We start from the raw sequence: 18,241 nt of genomic DNA, 5'->3' as shown, positions 1-18,241 counted from the left end.
CGGCGTATTCTTCCCTTGCAATCCGTCTGGAGTCGTACTGCTCTGGGCAGGGCCGATTCCAGAGGCCGCAAACTAGGCCCCACGATTCGCGCCGCCCTCAGCACCCTCCATCCAGTGTGGCCTCCTCTCGCTGCTGCTACCCACTGTGCCTGTCTCAGTGGCAAATCTGATGCTGCCACAAGTATGCACAAGGCGTCCTGATGTTCAAACCGTTAGGGCCGCTCGGCTCACCTCTCACATGCAGTCGGGCATCCCAGAGCTGGAGTTGTAGCCGCTATGGGTAGGGGCCGTCTCCGCAGGCCGCGGTCTAGGCCTCATGATTCACGTCACTCATAGTATCCCGCGTCCAGTGCAGTCTCGTCTTGTTGTTGTAGGAAGCTGCACTCCTCGGAGCCGCAGCGATCGGTGTAGGGCTACCGCTTTGCAGCGCAAGGCGTCCTTACATTTAGGACGCTTTCTTCGCCTTCAGCATGGCACAGTCGCAGGGGATCGTTTCATTCAGCAGGCGGAGGCTGCCATGTTCTGTGCATCAGGCTGTATCCAAGCTCTAGGTCCCGCTTCCAGCTCATAAAATCTGTCGTAACTTGTTGCTATGGCAATTTCGGGTGTCTGTGCAACATATTCCGCTATTTTGGGTGATCGATTGTCGTCCTGGTTTAGAATTTTTGATGGATTAGTGTCCCCGGCCAGCAGAGCTGCACTGTTCACTAGCAACCCCCCACCAGAAGCTCTTTTACACCCTTTACAAACTAGCTGTCAAGTCAGATCTAAAAACGTTTGGTGAGAATGACAGAAAGCCGGCCTCGCTACCCTCACACAGTGGTCCTAGTTCACAACAGAGATATGAGTTAGTCAAGTCCAGAGTTGCTTTCATTTTTAGTTATAAGCCAGAACTACTGCCTTTGCCAAAGCTTGTTAATTACAGAAGTGTTACAAAGCAAACTACAACAAATATAATAGTGAATCAATATAAAATGTTCTAATACAAATTATATTGAAAAACTGGATGCCACGCCAATTATTTCAAGTGAGTATAAAAGAATATCAACAAATGGCTAGCGCACTTCCATCCTTACCTTTGCTTTCCTTTCACACAGTTTATATACCGTCTCCAAATTTGGGTCATTATTGAGAGGGTGTGAATACATCCTATGTTCAAAGGCCTCGATTTTCTGGATTACTTTTTTCAATCCCTGATCTTTGATGCCCATGTCATCAATGGGATCCAATACTGGTACTCCGTCAGGGAACCGCTTCTGTACTTCCTAGAATACAATCCAATTGTTACACAGGAAAACGCCACAACTGTTAACAGACCACGAATGTGGTGTAAATTCATCCTAAAATATTTCTCCCATTTAGAAGGCCTTCTTAGTTTTAGAAACCTTTGGATTAACGTAGAAATGTGTTTTCAATTACTAAAAACAGGTCATAAATCACAAACGTATACAAAAACAGTGTAAGATGTAATTTTAAAGAATTTTAAGCTCAACTGTTTGACACTGTTTAATATTTAGGTACCATTTTCCTTTCTAACCTTTTCAAACTCATTTTTGTTGGTTTAGATCCTTCGTACCAGGTATGACTGTGTATATTTTATATTGCACCTTTATCCTAGTGCATTACAGAAGATATGTTTCTAACTTTAATGGGATGTCAGCATTACTTACAGCTACCCCTTACATATCCATCTCAAACTCCTTAATGTGACATCTAACCATTCCCACCGTCATTCTCTAAAGTGTTGTTTTTTTAACACCTTTATTTTAGTTGTATTGATGCAGAGATAAGACATCATTATTAGAGTGGTCAGATGGGCATACAGGACCACCCAAAAAATTACCGGGTAAGCTTACTCAACTATAGTGAATCATAAATACAGAGTAATGTAAACCAGTGTTGGGGGAAACAATGAAGCCGTGGATTAAATCTACACAAATCTGATCTACTTAGTACATCTAATAAAAAAAGGCTAAGATGAACGGGAAAATTATGTTTGCCAACTCTCTTTCTGGTGGATACTCTAACTACAGATTGCTCCCCTTGGAATACCCCAGGTACCAGTCTGGAACCGGACATTTTTCACAACATCGCTCTGGTATGCCAGTAGACGGCACCATGAGGTTCTCTGTTCACTCTGTCCCACCCCGGAAATGACCGAGGAGCCACATACAAGTTACTTTTTTACCTCTGCCTACTCTGTTAGACGCAGATCTCAACAATTAATCAGAAATGACATCTCTAAATTGGGACCTTACTAAAAATGACTAAAAAGTCCATTAAACAGAATTGTGAGGAGGGAGAGCAGTGAGAAATCTGCAGTAGGGGAGAGTAACCACCAGAAGGAAACGTTACTCACCTGCAATCAAAGTTCTCTTGCAGGGCAATCCTCTTCAAAGTCATAACACTGAACAGTCCCACCCATGTGAGGGGATCCCGGAACACTTAAAAATATACAAATAAGTATAACCAGAATTTGTACCATCGTACTTTAGATATATGTTCGCAAACGAAAGAAGGCTAAAAATAGCCAGATGTCAAAGAATTTTCCTTTAAAAAAAGGAGCTAATTGCATAGACATGCATCACTATAAAAAGGTGACCATAGAGCATCTTTCACAAACCTTTTTAAAAGGGCAAAGAAAGGGAATATGAGATGTGAGCCAACAGACTGCAATGCAAAGCATAGATTAGAAAACTGGCACTGTGCCTTTAGGAACCTCACAGCACACTCTGTATCCCATCACGCCTCACAGGCGACAGGTTAAGTCATTTTTATGGAAGTTAGGAATCCTGGGTAAATCATTTGTTGATAGCTGTTATATAGTGCCTGTCAAGGGAGGTGGAAGGGTTGCTTATGACCTTCATGAGGATTTCCCTGGACGAGAATGAATATGCTACTTACCAGTATGCATCTGTTCTTGGCATGTAGGGCTGCTGACATTCATATCTATAGCATAGATCGCCGCCTAGTGTTGGGTCTGGATGATTGCACATTGTTGTCCTGGAAGAGTCTTCGAAGTATCACGAGATAGGTGGCTCCTCCCCTGAACTACAGTGCGCATGGGCATCGACTCCATCCTCAGATTGTTTTTAGCCATTGTGGCAAAGATGGAGTGTAACAGTGTAAGCGATGGCCATGCTAAGAGTAAGTGTAAAAAAGTCTGCAGCCGCCACAGGCGCCGGGCGATATGAATGTCAGCAGCCCTACATGCCGAGAACAGATGCATACTGGTAAGTAGCATATTCAGTTCGAGGCATGTGGGCTGCGGAATTCATATCTATAGCATAGAATACATAGCAGTCCCTCCATTAACGGCTGCCGCCTGTGCCAGCTGCAGAAGTCTGAAAAAGTGTTTTAAGAACAGCCTGCCCTACAGCTGCCTGCTGCTTGGAGTGCACATCTACACAGTAATGTTTAGTAAATGTGTGCGGTGTAGACCATGTGGCTGCTCTACATATATCTTCCAAAGGGATATTACCAAGGAAAGCCATGGAGGCCCCCAACTTGCGGGTGGAGTGGGCTCTGGGGGGGACCGTTAAAGTGCGCTTAGCCTTGTGATAGCAAATCTGAATACACTTAACGATCCACCTGGCTATACCTGATTTGGAAATGGGGTTGCCTTTGTGCTGGGCTGAAAAGGCCACAAAGAGTTGTTGTGTCTTCCGAAAGTCCTTGGCTCTATCGATGTAGTACATCAAAGCTCTTTTGACATCAAGAGTGTGGAGCATTCTTTCGGCCACTGTCTCTGGGTTTTGAAAGAACGCGGGCAGTTCAATAGTCTGATTGACATGGAACTGCGAAACCACTTTAGGAAGAAATTTAGGGTAGTGCGCAGCACCACCCTGTTGGAGTGAATTTGAATGAATGGCTCTTGTACAGTGAGCGCCTGCAGCTCACTAACACGTCGTAGAGACGTAATGGCAATGAGAAAAGCCACTTTCCACGTTAAGAACTGAATCTCACATGAATGAAGAGGCTCAAAAGGTGGACCCATCAACCTGGTGAGGACCACGTTGAGGTTCCATACAGGAGCTGGCGGGGTCCTGGGAGGGATGACACGCTTTAGCCCTTCTAGGAAGGCTTTAATGGCAGGCACCCTGAAAACGGAGAGATGCTGCCTGTTCCCACCAATTCCGGGGATGCCTGGCTCCACCTTGGGGACTCCCAGCAAGGGACCATCCCACAGGGAAAGCCAGGACGGGTTCCCCAGAGTTATACAGCGCCGGGACGCCCCGTTGCTGGGGCAGCTGTGCGCTTTACAAGTATACTACATTTACATTTACATTTACATTCTGGAGATAAGCCGCTATGGCGGATAAGTGTATCCGAATGGAAGCATATGCTAGATTGCATTTGTAAAGATGTAACAAATAACATATGATGTTGGGAATGGATGCATCTAGCAGGTTGATGTCGTGTTCAGTACAGTAAATGACAAACCGCTTCCATTTTGCTGCATAGCAAGCTCTGGTGGTGGGATTTCTTGCCTCCCGAATTATATCCATGCATTCGGGAGGTAAGTCAAGGTAGCCAAACTCTAAGACCTCAGGAGCCAGATCGCCAGGTTGAGCTGTTGCGGATCTGGATGCTGAATGTCGCCATGGTTCTGCGTCAACAGCCTGGGTGTAAATGTAAATGTATTGCGACTTATATAGCGCACGTATCACCCGAAGGCATCAAGGCGCTTGCCTTGGGAACCCGTCCTGGCTTTTCCCTGTGAGATAACCCCTACTGGGTATCCCCAGGGTGAAAGCCAGGCATCCCGCAGCGGGTGGGCCGCCGTAGTGGAGATTAAGCAACTATTGCCCAGAGTTGCAGCGTGGGACCCCATGATTAGAATAGGCACCGAGGCGAGAATTATCGAGTCCGTGGACATTTTGGGCTCAGGACCCTGCCGCGTCGCGAATTGAACCCTGGTCCCGGGCCAGACCTCTGCATCAGGGTCTGCCGCTCTAATCAGTGAGCCACACTCCTGTGAGGTGCAGCCTTTGATGCGGTACCACGGAGAGTTCTAGAAACGTGGTGTACCATGGTTGGCGTGCCCACGTTGGAGCAACCAGGATGAGTGTCATCGAGTGTTGCTTTAGCTTTCTTGCCACCAGCAGTATGAGAGGTGCTGGGGGAAAAGCGTACGCAAATCTGCCTGACCAGTTCATCCATATCGCATTGCCCTGCGACTGTGGGTGAGGGAACCTGGCGGCAAAGCTTTGGCATTTTGCGTTTTCCCTTGTGGCAAACAGGTCTATCTCTGGATGACCCCACTGCTGGAAGTACGGGTGGAGTACTGATGGATGTATCTCCCACTCGTGCATTTGGTGGCTGTACCTGCTGAGCAGGTCCGCCATCTGATTGTCCTTGCCCGGGAGGTGTTCCGCCATGAGGAACATTTTACTCTGAATGGCCCACTTCCACATGCTCTGAGCCAGATGAGACAACTGTGGAGAGTGTGTACCTCCCTGCTTTTGGATGTAGTACATGGCCGTCATGTTGTCCGTCCGGATCAACACGACCTTGTTGCACAGATGTACTTTGAATGCCTTCAACGCCATGAAGATTGCCATCAGTTCTAGGTAGTTGATGTGCATCTTCTTTTGCTGCGTCGTCCATAGTCCCTGCACCGTGTAGTGGAGTACATGAGCTCCCCATCCCTGGAGAGATGTGTCCGTCGTCAGGATAATCTGTGGCACAGGCTCTTGGAAGGGTCGGCCCTTGCAAAGGTTGTGTGGATTCCACCAATGCAGAGAGTTGTATGCCCGACCGGTCACCAACACTAGGTCGTTCAACTGTCCTTGAGCCTGAGTCCACTGATGTGCCAAGCATTCTTGGAGCGGACGCATATGTAACCGCGCGTGCGGGACTATGAAGATGCAGGAGGCCATCATGCCTATCAACTGCATGAACACTCTTGCTGGAAGTGAGTGTTGCGGTCTGAACTTTTGGATTAGCGACTGGATGTTGTCGATCCTCAATGAATTTGGCTGAGCCGTGGCCGCCAGAGTATCTATTGTTGCGCCCAAATACTGCCGCACATGGGCTGGCTGAAGGTGTGACTTCGGATAGTTCAGTGAGAAGCCCAGACCGTGAAGAAGGTGAATGGTGTGGGACATGTTGGTGGCGCACTGCTGGGCTGACTTTGCCTGAACCAGCCAGTCGTCCAGATAAGGGTAGACATGGACATTCTGTCTCCTGAGGTGCGCAGCCACTGTCGCCAGACATTTCGTGAACACTCTGGGGGCCGTGGTCACTCCGAAAGGAAGGACCCTGAATTGATAATGCCGATTTTGAATGGTGAATCTGAGGTATTTCCTGTGTGATGGATGGAGTGGAATGTGAAAGTAAGCATCCTTGAGATCCAAGGTTGCGAGGAAGTCTCCCTGATTGAGCAACGGAAGAACTTGCTGCAGCGTTAGCATGTGGAAGTGTTCGGAGAGAATATACTGGTTTAGGGGTCTGAGGTCTAGAATAGGTCTGAGGGACCCGTCCTTCTTTGGGATCAAGAAGTACAGGGAGTACACTCCTGTGCCTTCTTCCTCCACTGGCACGAGCTCTATTGCGCCTTTTTGCAGCATGACAAGAACCTCCTGCTGCAATAAGTGCAAATGCTCTGTGGACATAGGACGGTGTTTTGGTGGTATGTTGGGTGGAGTGGATGTTGGCTCCAAACAATAACCGAATTGGATAAGCTTCCTGACCCACCTGTCTGTGGTGATGGATTTCCAGACTGGCAGGAACTGCTGGAGTCTCCCCCCCGACAGGTGTGGAATGGTCGGGGGCAGTGACAGGGCGTCACTGTTTGTTGGTGGCGGAGGAACGGGAGTTGTTGTTGCCCCTGCCTCTGCCCTTGGCGCTGTTGCCCCGGTATCCTCCTCTATTTTTCTTGGTGTAAGAGGATTGCGCGCCACCTTTATTGAATTGCGTTTGCTGGGACAGCTGGCCTCTGGAAACACCTCTATTGCCTGAGCGACGAAAAGTGCTCCTTCTAAACTGTTGGGACTGGAGAGCTCCCATGGACTTAGCAGTCTCGGTATCCTTCTTTATTTTTTCCAGGGTTGTATCCACCTCAGGACCATATAATCTGTCAGGGTTTACCGGCTGGTTGAGGATGGTAGTTTGTATCTCCGGCTTAAACCCGGAGATTCTGAGCCATGCCTGACTCCTCAACATCACACTGGTGTTAATTGCCCTGGCTGCAGTGTCCGCAACGTCTAGTGCACACTTAATGGAAGCGTTGGAGATGAGTTTCCCTTCCTGGATAAGCATCTCCGCTGCCTCTTTATATTGGTCTGGTAGATGTTGCAACAGGGTCTCTAGTGTGTCGTAGTGTGCCCTGACGTATCTAGCCAAGAGTGCCTGCGTGTTAGAGATACGCCAGATATTGGCCGCCTGAGCTGCTACTCTCTTTCCTGATGCCTCCAGCACTTTGCATTCTTTGTCCGGGGGAGGAGCTTCACCAGTGGTTTGCGAATACGCCCTTTTGCGGGCATTAGAAACGACTAGAGAGTCCAATGGCAACTGGCCCTTGATGTATTTTTTCAATTCTAGGGTTGACTACCCTTGACCGCGTGGGTTCCTTAAAAATGTCCGCAGCATGTTTTAGGACCCCCTTTAGCATTGGGAGAGTCTTTACAGTCTTTTCAGCTGTTGAAAAAGTGTCAAAGAGGAAGTCCACCCCAACAGGGTCAGCATGCAGCTCAACGTCGTGGTTCTTAGCCGCCCTCTCAATTAAGGCATTAAATGCCGCAGAATCCTCAGTGGGAGAGGTCTTGACGTTGTACACCTGAGGGTCATGGGCGGTTTGCTGATCCCCTTGGTCTCCTGCCCCTACCCATGAGTCCTGTTGTTCATCAGGATCCGTGCTGGCAGGAAAGTTGTATTCCTCGGCCTCATTCCCAGCATCCTCCACATCCGAATAAGGGGGTGAGGGTGTGGCAATTTGTGTAGTCCGAGGAACCATTGGCTCGACCAATACTGGTGAATCTGAATCAGGCTTCTTGCGCTTTAGAGGAATTGTGTATGACTCCAAAGGCTGTGTCGCCGTGATCTTTCTTTTGTAAAGCGTAAGCTTCCCGGTGTCGGCATCGATGAAATGCTCCGACTGCTCCTCTACCAAGGGTGGTCGATGCTTCAAGCCCACAGCCGGGTGAGTTGGCTTCGACCCCGCAGATCCCTGCGAGTGCGCTTTGGGCACCGATCATGGTGCAAAGGCCTTCGGTGCCACTTTCGGTGGCAACGTGAAGAGGATTGGCGTCGAAGCCTTGTCCCTGATGCGTTTTAGGGAGTCCGAGACCTGCTTTGTAAAGGAAGCGGACGGTTTCGTCGACCCGACAGACGATCTCGAGCCACTAACATGTGAAGACTCGAGCGTCGATGACTTGGGCTTTTCCGGCCGAGGCGTAGGAGCATCCTTTGTAGGGGCGCTACGCCCTCCTTCCGTGGCAGCAGACGTCGACGCCGGCTGTTTCCGATCGGCGGCCTGGATTACTGGTTTCGGGGCCCCAGTTGTCGGCTCGACGCCCTTGCTTGACTTCGGCTCGATGCCCTTTTTGGACTTCGGCTCGACGCCCTTTTTGGACTTCGGCTCGACGCTCTTGCTTGACTCCGGCTCGATGCCCTTCTTGGACTTCGGCTCGACGCCCTTGACCATCTTCGGCTCGACGCCTTTGGCCGACTTCACCGGGTCGATAGCCTTCTTTGGCTTGGGTTGCCCAGACACCTCGGAAGACGAGGGTGTCGACAGAGGAGCAGACGTCTTCGGTTTCGATTGCGTCTCAACCACTTTCGTTTTTGTCGACACCGATGGTTTCACTTTTGGTTTCGTTTTCGACAATGGCGGCTCCACCGAAGTGTCCGTAGCCGGGCCTGGAGGCGGGGCCGTGGATCCTGGTATAAGGTCTTGGGTAAGGCCGTGTGGCGATCCCTCGACCTGAGCCTTTGTAATTGTTCGAACGGGGCATAGCTCTTCCTCTGAGCTATCTTCCATGGCCCCATAGGCCTCATTGTCGTCTCCTACCTCGTCGACGACTTCTTCCACTTCTAGGCCTTCGACATCCGCTTCATAGTCGTAGTCTATTTCCTCCGCTGGAGGTGAAATCTGCATCTGAACCTCGTGTTCGTCTGCTTCTTCGTTGTCGAAGATGTCCACCGGTGCCGGGGCCGACTGCCGGGCCTCCAGGCGCGCCACGCGCCGAAGCCGAATCGTCTTCTAACGAAACCTGGAACACGCCATACAGCTGGCTTCATCGTGGTCCGGCGACAGGCACTTGTTGCACACAGAGTGGACGTCGATGTGGGGATACTTCGATCCACACACGGGACACTTCTTGAACGGGCTCCGTTCCATGTTGTGTCGTCGAAGGTCTTGCTGCGTCGACTGGGCCTCGATCACCGAAGAGTCACGCGACTCCCCGGATGTCCAACTCGGGAACTGAGTCGGAACAGAACTGGGCACCGAACGCAAACAATACCGACGGTTCGAAAAAGGCCTTCGGGCCTCGAAAAAGTTTATGTTGATTCCGAACTGGAGATAACGAAATTACAGCCGAACCCAATGGCGGAAAAAAACAATCTGAGGATGGAGTCGATGCCCATGCGCACTGTAGTCCAGGGGAGGAGCCACCTATCTCGTGATACTTCGAAGACTCTTCCAGGACAACAATGTGCAATCATCCGGACCCAACACTAGGCGGCGATCTATGCTATAGATATGAATTCAGCAGCCCACATGCGAAGTGATGTTTCCTTCTCTTCCAGGTGTTCCTCATCAATAGTCATAAGCACTGAAGAGAATAGCAAGGCCATCACCGAAAAAGACAGACATAAAAAACACAGCTCCAACCATCACCCAAAAAGGTTCCATAAAGAAGCTTGCCCTTCTTTAGTATCTGCTCTGGAATCTAAATGTAGACAGTAATGTCTAGTAAATGTATTAACAGAACTCGAAGTAGCTGCCTTATAAATATCAGAAATTGGAACATTCTGAAGAGCTATGGTAGCAGCCTTCCTCGTGTAGAATATGTTTTAAGCCTACCAGGAAGGGGTTTCTTTGCTAACTTGCATTAAAAAATGTGCACGATACAATCCACCTAGAAATCAATTATTTAGAAAAAGGCAAGCCTGTACGTGTTGGACCATAGTTTATGAAAAGACGTCCGACTGTCTTATATCCTTGGTTTTGTCTAGATACATTTTTAGGACTCTTGATATCTAGAGAATGCAAGGACTTTTCTGCTGGTGTTAAAGGATTAGAATGAAAAGAAGGGTGGGTAACCCAATAAACCCTTGCGGGCTTGGGCATTACGTTTAAGGATTAGGGCAAAAAGTGGGTAAGTAAAAGGTTTGGTTTATGGGGAAATCCAAAACCACCTTCGGGAGAAAATCGGGGTGCTTCCTCTAACCACTAGTACTATAGATTAATGTATATGGTTCAGTGGACTACAGAGCCTGAATCTCACTAACTCTACGTGCAGAGGTAATAGTGACTAGAAAAGATGCTTTCCATGTAAGATGTTGTAAAGTAGATTTGTGTATGGGTACAAAAGGGGGGTCCCATTAATTTAGAGAGAACAATGTTAAGTTACCAAGTAGAAGAAATGGACTTAAATGATGGAAAAACCTTCTTAATTTTTTCTAGAAAAGCTTTAATCACAGGTATTTTTTTTTAACTGAAATTTGTGAAGGCGACTTTGTATAGGCAGTTATACCTGCAAGTTGAACTTTAACAGACAAAAAACTTAGAAACCAGATTGCTGAATGAAGATCTGGTATCAATACATCTTCCTAACAGGCAGAAGGATGGTGGTTGTTGTGCATGGGCCAAATGTGAAATCTCGTCTACATGAAGGCGTATGATTTATTTGTAGGACGACGGAATCTGTATGCACTCTTGTGGAAGGCCTAGATGACCATGCCGCTAAGTTCAGTGATGGAAGTTTGGGATGTAGAAAAGCCAGTAGTACTCAAACAGGTCTGGTGTCACAGGTCCACTGTCAATGAAACAGCTCTGCCTTGTGAGTGTGTAGTCCACAGCAAATGGTGAAATTTGCTGTATTCCTCCCGTCGACAACAGCCTGGGAGAGCACTGCCCAGGCCTCCTCCAGGACCGTTGGCCTCAACTGCCCAACCATATCCCACAGGGCGTGGAATTAGCGGCGCAAAAGGCATGCAGTGTTCCCGAACCGCAATGCCAGGCTGGTGACAATTTTTGTTTTTTTTTGCCTAAATTGTTAAGCCTTTAGGATTTCCGATGTGGCAGGGCGGTGGAATGCACCAGGATTTACATGAGAATTGGAGGCTTGGACAACCAGGTAGGGTGTTCCGTGAGGAATTTAGGGTCCCAAGGAGTGTGAAGGTCATGATGGCCAATAGTTATGTTCACAGGAGGCACTAGGCTGGGCTTGGACCAGGTCCCAATCAGGGCATCAGTAAGTGCTTCATTGAATGGGAGAAACAACAGTTGATGGCCAGAATGCAGAACAATGTCATACATTCATCCCAGTACAGAGATCTGGGCCTAAATCCATCGTTAGTTTGCACTCCACACCAATTCCAGTTCAGACATGGCCATATGCAAATCAGCCTGGACCCTGTGCCTCGTTGAATGGGAGAAGCATTTCTGAAGGGGACACTGCAGGCTTAAGCACTTCCATCAAGACAGTTTTGCAGTGGCAGGCGTCACAAACAAAAGGTGGTGGGCGGGGGAGTGGCGGGAATGCGGGACGGAGGGGGAGAATTAAAAAACATAAAACTATAAAACTTACCTTAAGCTGAAGGCTGTGTCCCACGTCGCGCTGGGTGCTTCCTCTTCATGTCCCAGCAGGGAGTCTGTGGGGTTTCTCCAGCCCGGCTGCATTAAGCGAATGTAGGGTTTGGTCGGCCTGAGACGGCCAGCCAAACACACATGAGCACTTAGAGAGTGCACATAGAAGTCCTCCTATTACCCCCTCAGTCTGATGCCTACTGAGAATTCTAAGGTAAGGAATCTGTGGCTAGAAGTCTGTACCAGATAAGCCAGGGCCAGCAGTCGAGGGGGCACACATGTCACCTGCGATCAGGCAGGTCCCTGGAAGTCGGCACCCCTTCCCAGAGGTTGCACCTTACGCCTCAGGGCCAACATGCAGCTCAACTCCCATACCACCAAGTTTACTGCCCGGGGAGATCAGCGCTCCTCTGACTGATCCCAGCAAGACGGGGAATGCTCCAACGTTCGTGTCTTGGAGGCATCCAAAAGTGACTAATTACATATTCCTAAGAAGAACATTTTTCTAATGTGAACCATTTCTATTACATTTTAAGGCGAGTATCAGAGGATCGAGTGCTACAGATCCACAACTTTTTAATTCAGAAGAAAACCTTTTATCCAGATACAACCTCTCACCCATTCAAAGACACACATTTTAATGTGGGTAGACACTATTATCGGATGTTACGAAGGTTTATTAGCAAGTTACCCTTCATAATGTTAAAAGCCTGTCACTTGCAATTACTGGAACTATTAAGGAGATGTTGAATAACTCAGCTGTGCTCAACGCCCGCAGACTGAGATTCCTCATAAGGCACATTGTAGAAGTGAGAAGTCCTTCAAATATAGTTACACAAGTAGTAACTTGTGCAACAGGGACTTACAAGTTAAGCTATGCCAATTGAGTAGAAGTCAGTCAGCCATAGAGTTTTATAGGGGTCAGAGAACATGCACTTAGTCCTGGTTAGCAGGGCTCAGGGCATGTCAGAGCCATTACACCTTTGTCTAGTAGTCAATATGGGGAGACAAAGTGGGTTGAAACTTGCAAAAAGCCTTTTCATCATAAGACCCTTGTATTTTGATGAATCTGTAAGAGACATTAGTCAGTGATAGATTCCTTACCTAAGAATATCGCCAGCCGTCAGACTGGATCCGGAAAGTTTTTCGTCAGCAGTACCCCTGCACGTGGCGTTGTGCGGATCCGCGTCCGTCGCTGGCGGCGTAAGTGCAGACATGACGGTACGGAGACTACGTAGGTGCCACACTTGCGCTGACGTCAGTTCTGTAAACAACTTTCTGCGCCAGGAAAGCAGAGCCATGCAAGAAACTGACCACTGGTGCCATGAAACTAGGGCCCTTAAGGGGATGACCTTAACCCTAGAAATCAGTTCCCAAAACAGGGAGGTTGGGTTGGGCGGTAAGAAATCTATCACTAACTAATGTCTCTTACAGATATATTGTTACACAAGTAGTAACTTGTGCATCTGAAAGAGACACGTTGGTGATAGATTCCTTACCTTAGAATAGATACCCCAGCAATACCAACCCGGAGGTGGGTCTGTGAACAAAATGACACCAGAAAGTCATGGAGGACAGAACGGACAAAGAAGCCGTCTCTCCGCACGTGACTGTCATGGCAATAATGCTTGGTAAACGTGTGCAGCCCACGTAGATGTCTGACAAATGCCCTGCGTGTAGCTCAAAAAAGCTACTATGCCGCCATCAAAATTGCTAAAGGGACGTATTATGCAAAGAGAATCGCCAAAGCGGAAAACAACAGTAGAGAAATGTTCTCAATTGTTAAAAGCTTTGTATCCCCAGTAGCTGAAGCCGCCATACTCCCGTCTTCGGCGGAATGGTGCGAAGATTTGTCTAATTTCTTTATAGACAAAATAGCAAAAATTCAGCGGGACTGGCTCTCTGCTTTACCGGCGGAAAGTACAGGGGATGGCCCCTCCATTGGGACATGCCATAGTGAAACTCAACAGCTCACTAACTTCTCACCGATCGCAGAGGGTGATATTCTGCTCCTTCTTCAGTCTCTCAAATCGGGCTCCCCCTCAGACCCTTGCCCTGCCCGGGTACTTGCAGATGTGGCCAACATTGTCTGTAGCGATGTCACCCAGATTGTCAACCGTTCTCTCTCTCTAGCTGAGGTTCCTGGCAAATGGAAACAGGCAAAGCTCTTGCCGCTTCTGAAATAACCAGGCCTCGATGCCACTGTCCCAGGCAACTATCGTCCCATCTCCCTTTTGCCTGCATTGGCGAAAATATGTGAGAAAGTGGTTTTTCGCCAATTGGAAAGGTTTGTTGAGACTTCGAATGCTCTGCACCCAGCCCAGTCAGGCTTTAGGGCAGCCTACAGTACGGAGACGGCGCTGGTCGAGATGACGGAGTCTATACGGGAGTGTTTGGACGGGGGCGGCAGAGCGGTCCTGATTTTATTGGATCTCTCTGCCGCCTTCGACACTGTCCCTCACGCACTCCTTACTGCCAGGTTATCCACAATTGGCATTGGCGGCAATGTCCTAGCCTGGGTGTCATTTCTTTCTGGTAGGACACAACAGGTCTGGATGCCACCTTTCTCTTCTGAGCCTAAACCACTTCTCACGGGGGTACCACAGGGATCTACCCTTAGCTCCCTACTGTTCAACATATACATCACCCCTTTGGTTTATTTAGCAGAACAGTACGGGCCAAAAATTATTGGGTATGCTGACGACACGCAGCTACTCTTTACCTGGCCAGATGACCATTTAGACACGGCAGCGGTTCAGCTCTGCTTGTCCTCAGTCTTTCGCTGGCTAACCTTGGCCCAGCTAAAGTGTAATGAGGATAAATCGGAGGTCCTCTTCTATGGTTCCTTCCCTCTCAGCTTCAGGAACTCACTGTGGCCCCCGAACATTCCCTGTCCTAAGGTAATGGGTGGCCCTGCGAAAAATCTTGGGATCTGGTTTGGGGAGGATCTAAGATTTGAGGATCATACAAAGAAAATTTCAGGGACCTGCTTTGCCACTTTAAGAATGCTCAGAATTTTTTTTCCACTGCTTTCTAGAGAGGCTAGGGAGACTGTTGCCCGAGCACTTATTTTAGCAAGGCTGGATTATGCGAACGCTCTGTTTAGCGGCATTCCTGCTTACTTGGTCAAGCGGTTGTTGGTCATTCAGAATGCCGCCTTCCGTCTCCTCTGTAACATTCCGAGATGGAAGAGCGTTCGGTCTCATATGTCCGGTCTGCACTGGCTCCCAGTACCGCAACGCATTCTTTTTAAATCTTTAGTGCTTGCATTCAGAGCCACTCATGACCAAGGTCCGGCTTATCTGAAGAAGAGATTTATTCTCTATGTCCCTACAAGAGCCCTTGGGTCATCCTCGCTGTTTAAAATGACCCTTCCTCGGTTTAGGCGGGCCAGGCTGGGTGGCCAGTCTATTGCTGTAGTGGTGTCCCGTGCCTGGAACGCTCTATCCCTTCATCTGGGCTCTTGTCAAAGCGTAGCCCAGTTTAAGAAAAATCTTAAAACCCATCTGTTCAGAAGTGTGACATAAGCTGATCCTTGTTGTTCTCCCCTCGCTCTTTTTTTTCCATCGCGCCAGGATACTCCCAAGTAACAGAGCGCGTTACAAAACAATTTATACATACATACATACATACATACAAATATCCTGCAAGGGAACGCAGCGTCTAAAGGCAGTAGTGGCTGCCGTTGCCCTGGTAGAATGGTCACGCACCCCCACAGGTGGCTCCTTCTTGGCCAATGAATAACATGCTTTGATGCACAGAACGATCCACCGAGAGATGGTTCGTTTGTGCACGGCCCAACCTTTTTTGTGGCCCACTTAGCCAACAAAGAGCTGGTCATCCACCAGGAACTGTGGTGGGCGCTTCCGGTAGAACAAAAGGGCACGTTTTGGGTCCAGACGGTGGAGCCTCTCTTTCTATTTTGAAGGATGCAGAGTCAGAAAGAAGGCATGACAACCTTTGGCAAGAAAGGAGAACAGGTCCGCAAAACCACCTTGTGAACAGAATGAACAGAAAAGAGGTTTAGAAGAAAGAGCCTGGAGCTCACTCACTTTTCTGGCAGAGGTGATAGCTACCAGGAAAGCCGTCTTTAGAGTGAGAAGACGTAATGGACAGTTATGAAGGGGCTCAAAGGGAGCGCACATCAGATAGGTCGAGACAAGATTTAAGTCCCATTGAGGCATTATGAAAGGCACGGGAGGAAGCGTGTGTTTAATGCCCTAGAGGAAACGGTTAACAACCGGGGACTTAAAAAGAGAATGCTGATCTGGAAGCTGTAGAAAGGCGGAGATGGCCGAAAGATAACCTTTGATAGTGTCCAGAGCAGAGCCCTGCTGGGCCAAGGACAGTAGGAACCGAAGGACCTCAGAAAGAGGGGCAGAAAGCGGGTCCACAATTTTCGCTGCACCCCATGCCACAAACTTGTTCCACTTGCAGGCGTATACAGTCTTAGTGGAGGGACGCTTGGCTGCCCGAATTACATCACAGACTTCGGGAGGAAAATCGAAAGCTGTCAACTGTCGCCGCTCAATCTCCACGCATGGAGGTGGAAACAGGACAGGTTTGGGTGGAGGACAGTCCACGCTGCTGCGACAGAAGATCCTCCCGAAGAGGCAGTCGGATCGGAGGATCGATCACCATGCTCAGTAGCTTGGGATACCAGTATCTTCGTGCCCAATCAGGAGCCACAAGGATGACTGGGGCCTGGTCGCGTCGAATCTTCTTCAGCACTCTGGGCAGAAGTGGTATAGGCGGAAAGGTGTACAACAGACCGCATCTCCACTCGCGTCGATTAGCGCTGCTGAGCGAGTGCCTTCCAACGTGCAGAACTGATGACATTGCACGTAATCTCCAGTGGCGAATAGATCTAACCAAGGCTCTCTCCGCTGTAGAAAGAGAACTTGTGCCACGTCCGAGGTCAGACGCCATTCGTGATCCATCATGCACCGGCGGCTGAGTTCGTCCACCCTGGCATTCAGAGAGCCTGCCAGGTGTTGAACCACCAAGGTAATGCCTTGATGTTCCAGCCATGTCCAAAGACGCAGAGCCTCCTGACATAGGGTCCACGACCCCACCCCACCCTGTTTGTTGCAATACCACATGGCGGTGGTGTTGTCCGTGAACACCTGCACCACACTTCCCCAGAAAGAGGGAAGAAATGCTTTCAGAGCAAGTCGGATCGCTCGAAGCTACAAAACCCGGATGATATGGAGCCGGGACTCCGCTGCAGACCAGAGGCCTCTGATCTCTGCCTCTCCCAAGTTGCCGCTCCATTCCAGGAGGGACGCATCAGTCACCACTGTGTGCTCCTGTTGGGGAAGGGAGAGGGATCTACCATTGACCCAATCACGATTTGTGAGCCACCACTGCAATTGTCGTGTAGTGCACTCCGAGATCTGGAGGTGATCGGAGAGGTTGCCCTGATGCTGTGTCCACTGGAACTTCAGGTCCCACTGCAGAGCCCCCATATGCCATCTGGCATGTTGCACTAGCAGGATGCAGGAGGCCATCAGGCCCAGGAGTCTGAGGGTCATCCTGACAAACCCAGGAGGATAGAGGTTGAAAGATCGGAATCAATGCCTGAATAACCCGGACTCGCTGCTCGGGTGGATAAACCCGAAACCGCGTTGAATCCAGAACCGCTCCGATGAAGGGGAGCTTCTGAGAGGGATTTGGGTGCGACTTCGGCACACTGAACCCCAGCAAATGCAGGAGTTCGGCCGCAGTCTGGAGATGGGAAACAACTGCCTCGGGCGAGCCCGCCTTCAACAGCCAGTCGTCGAGGTAGGGGGAAGACAAACCCCTGCTCTGAGCAGTGAGCTGCGACCACCGCTATCACTTTCGTGAACACCAGAGGGGCACTGGTAAGGCCCAAGGGGAGCAAGGCAAACTGAAAATGCTCCTGGCATATCATGAACCGCAGGTAATGCCGATGGGCCAGCAGGTCGTGGATATGAAAATATGCGTCAAGGAGAGGTCAAGGCCACCTGCATCCTCTGACTGCTCCACCCACTCCTGTTCAGACTGACACTGCCGTGCAAGATGGTCTCAGACCCCTCCCAGTCGTCCCCCACCTCCAGCGCCCAATGCACAGGCTGCTGCAGCGGGAAGGGAGAGGGGAATACAAATGCTCTAAAGGCGCCAGGAACGGCGCTGATCTGGCTCCATGTCCCAATTAGTGTCCCAACAAATTGTCCGGAAACCCGGGCAAGGGCGGACGTGTGAAGAACGGTACCCATTGCAGTGCCAGGAACGGAGCAGCGGGTGGCACCGGGGCTTGAGCGGCAAGCAAGGGCCCTTAGCTGGGACCGCGGGCCCGAAGGCGCGTGCATCCCGAGGCCTGAGAAGGCGGTCCATGACAGCAAGAAATTCTTGCACCTGGTCCGGAGTCGCAGACGGCCCCGGATAAGGTGGGTAGGCCACGGGACTCTCAGGCTCCAACGGGGCCGCGGGACTCTCAGGCTCCAACGGAGCTGCGGGGAA

General features: G+C 49.6%; 1 protein-coding gene across 1 annotated transcript in view; it reads right to left on the bottom strand.

Annotated features, from left to right (window-relative positions):
• The window catches only part of MTREX (Mtr4 exosome RNA helicase), an 865,138-nt gene that overhangs the window by 173,228 nt on the left and 673,669 nt on the right, over window positions 1-18,241 (bottom strand). The window contains exon 21 of the mRNA XM_078675087.1: window positions 1,077-1,265. Coding sequence (XP_078531213.1) covers window positions 1,077-1,265 — 189 coding nt within the window. The remainder of the gene's footprint in view (window positions 1-1,076; window positions 1,266-18,241) is intronic.

The sequence above is a fragment of the Lissotriton helveticus genome, chromosome 2_1 (genome assembly GCF_964261635.1).
Source record: "Lissotriton helveticus chromosome 2_1, aLisHel1.1, whole genome shotgun sequence".
Classification (NCBI taxonomy): domain Eukaryota; kingdom Metazoa; phylum Chordata; class Amphibia; order Caudata; family Salamandridae; genus Lissotriton; species Lissotriton helveticus.
This window is presented reverse-complemented; position numbering and strand designations above follow the sequence as displayed.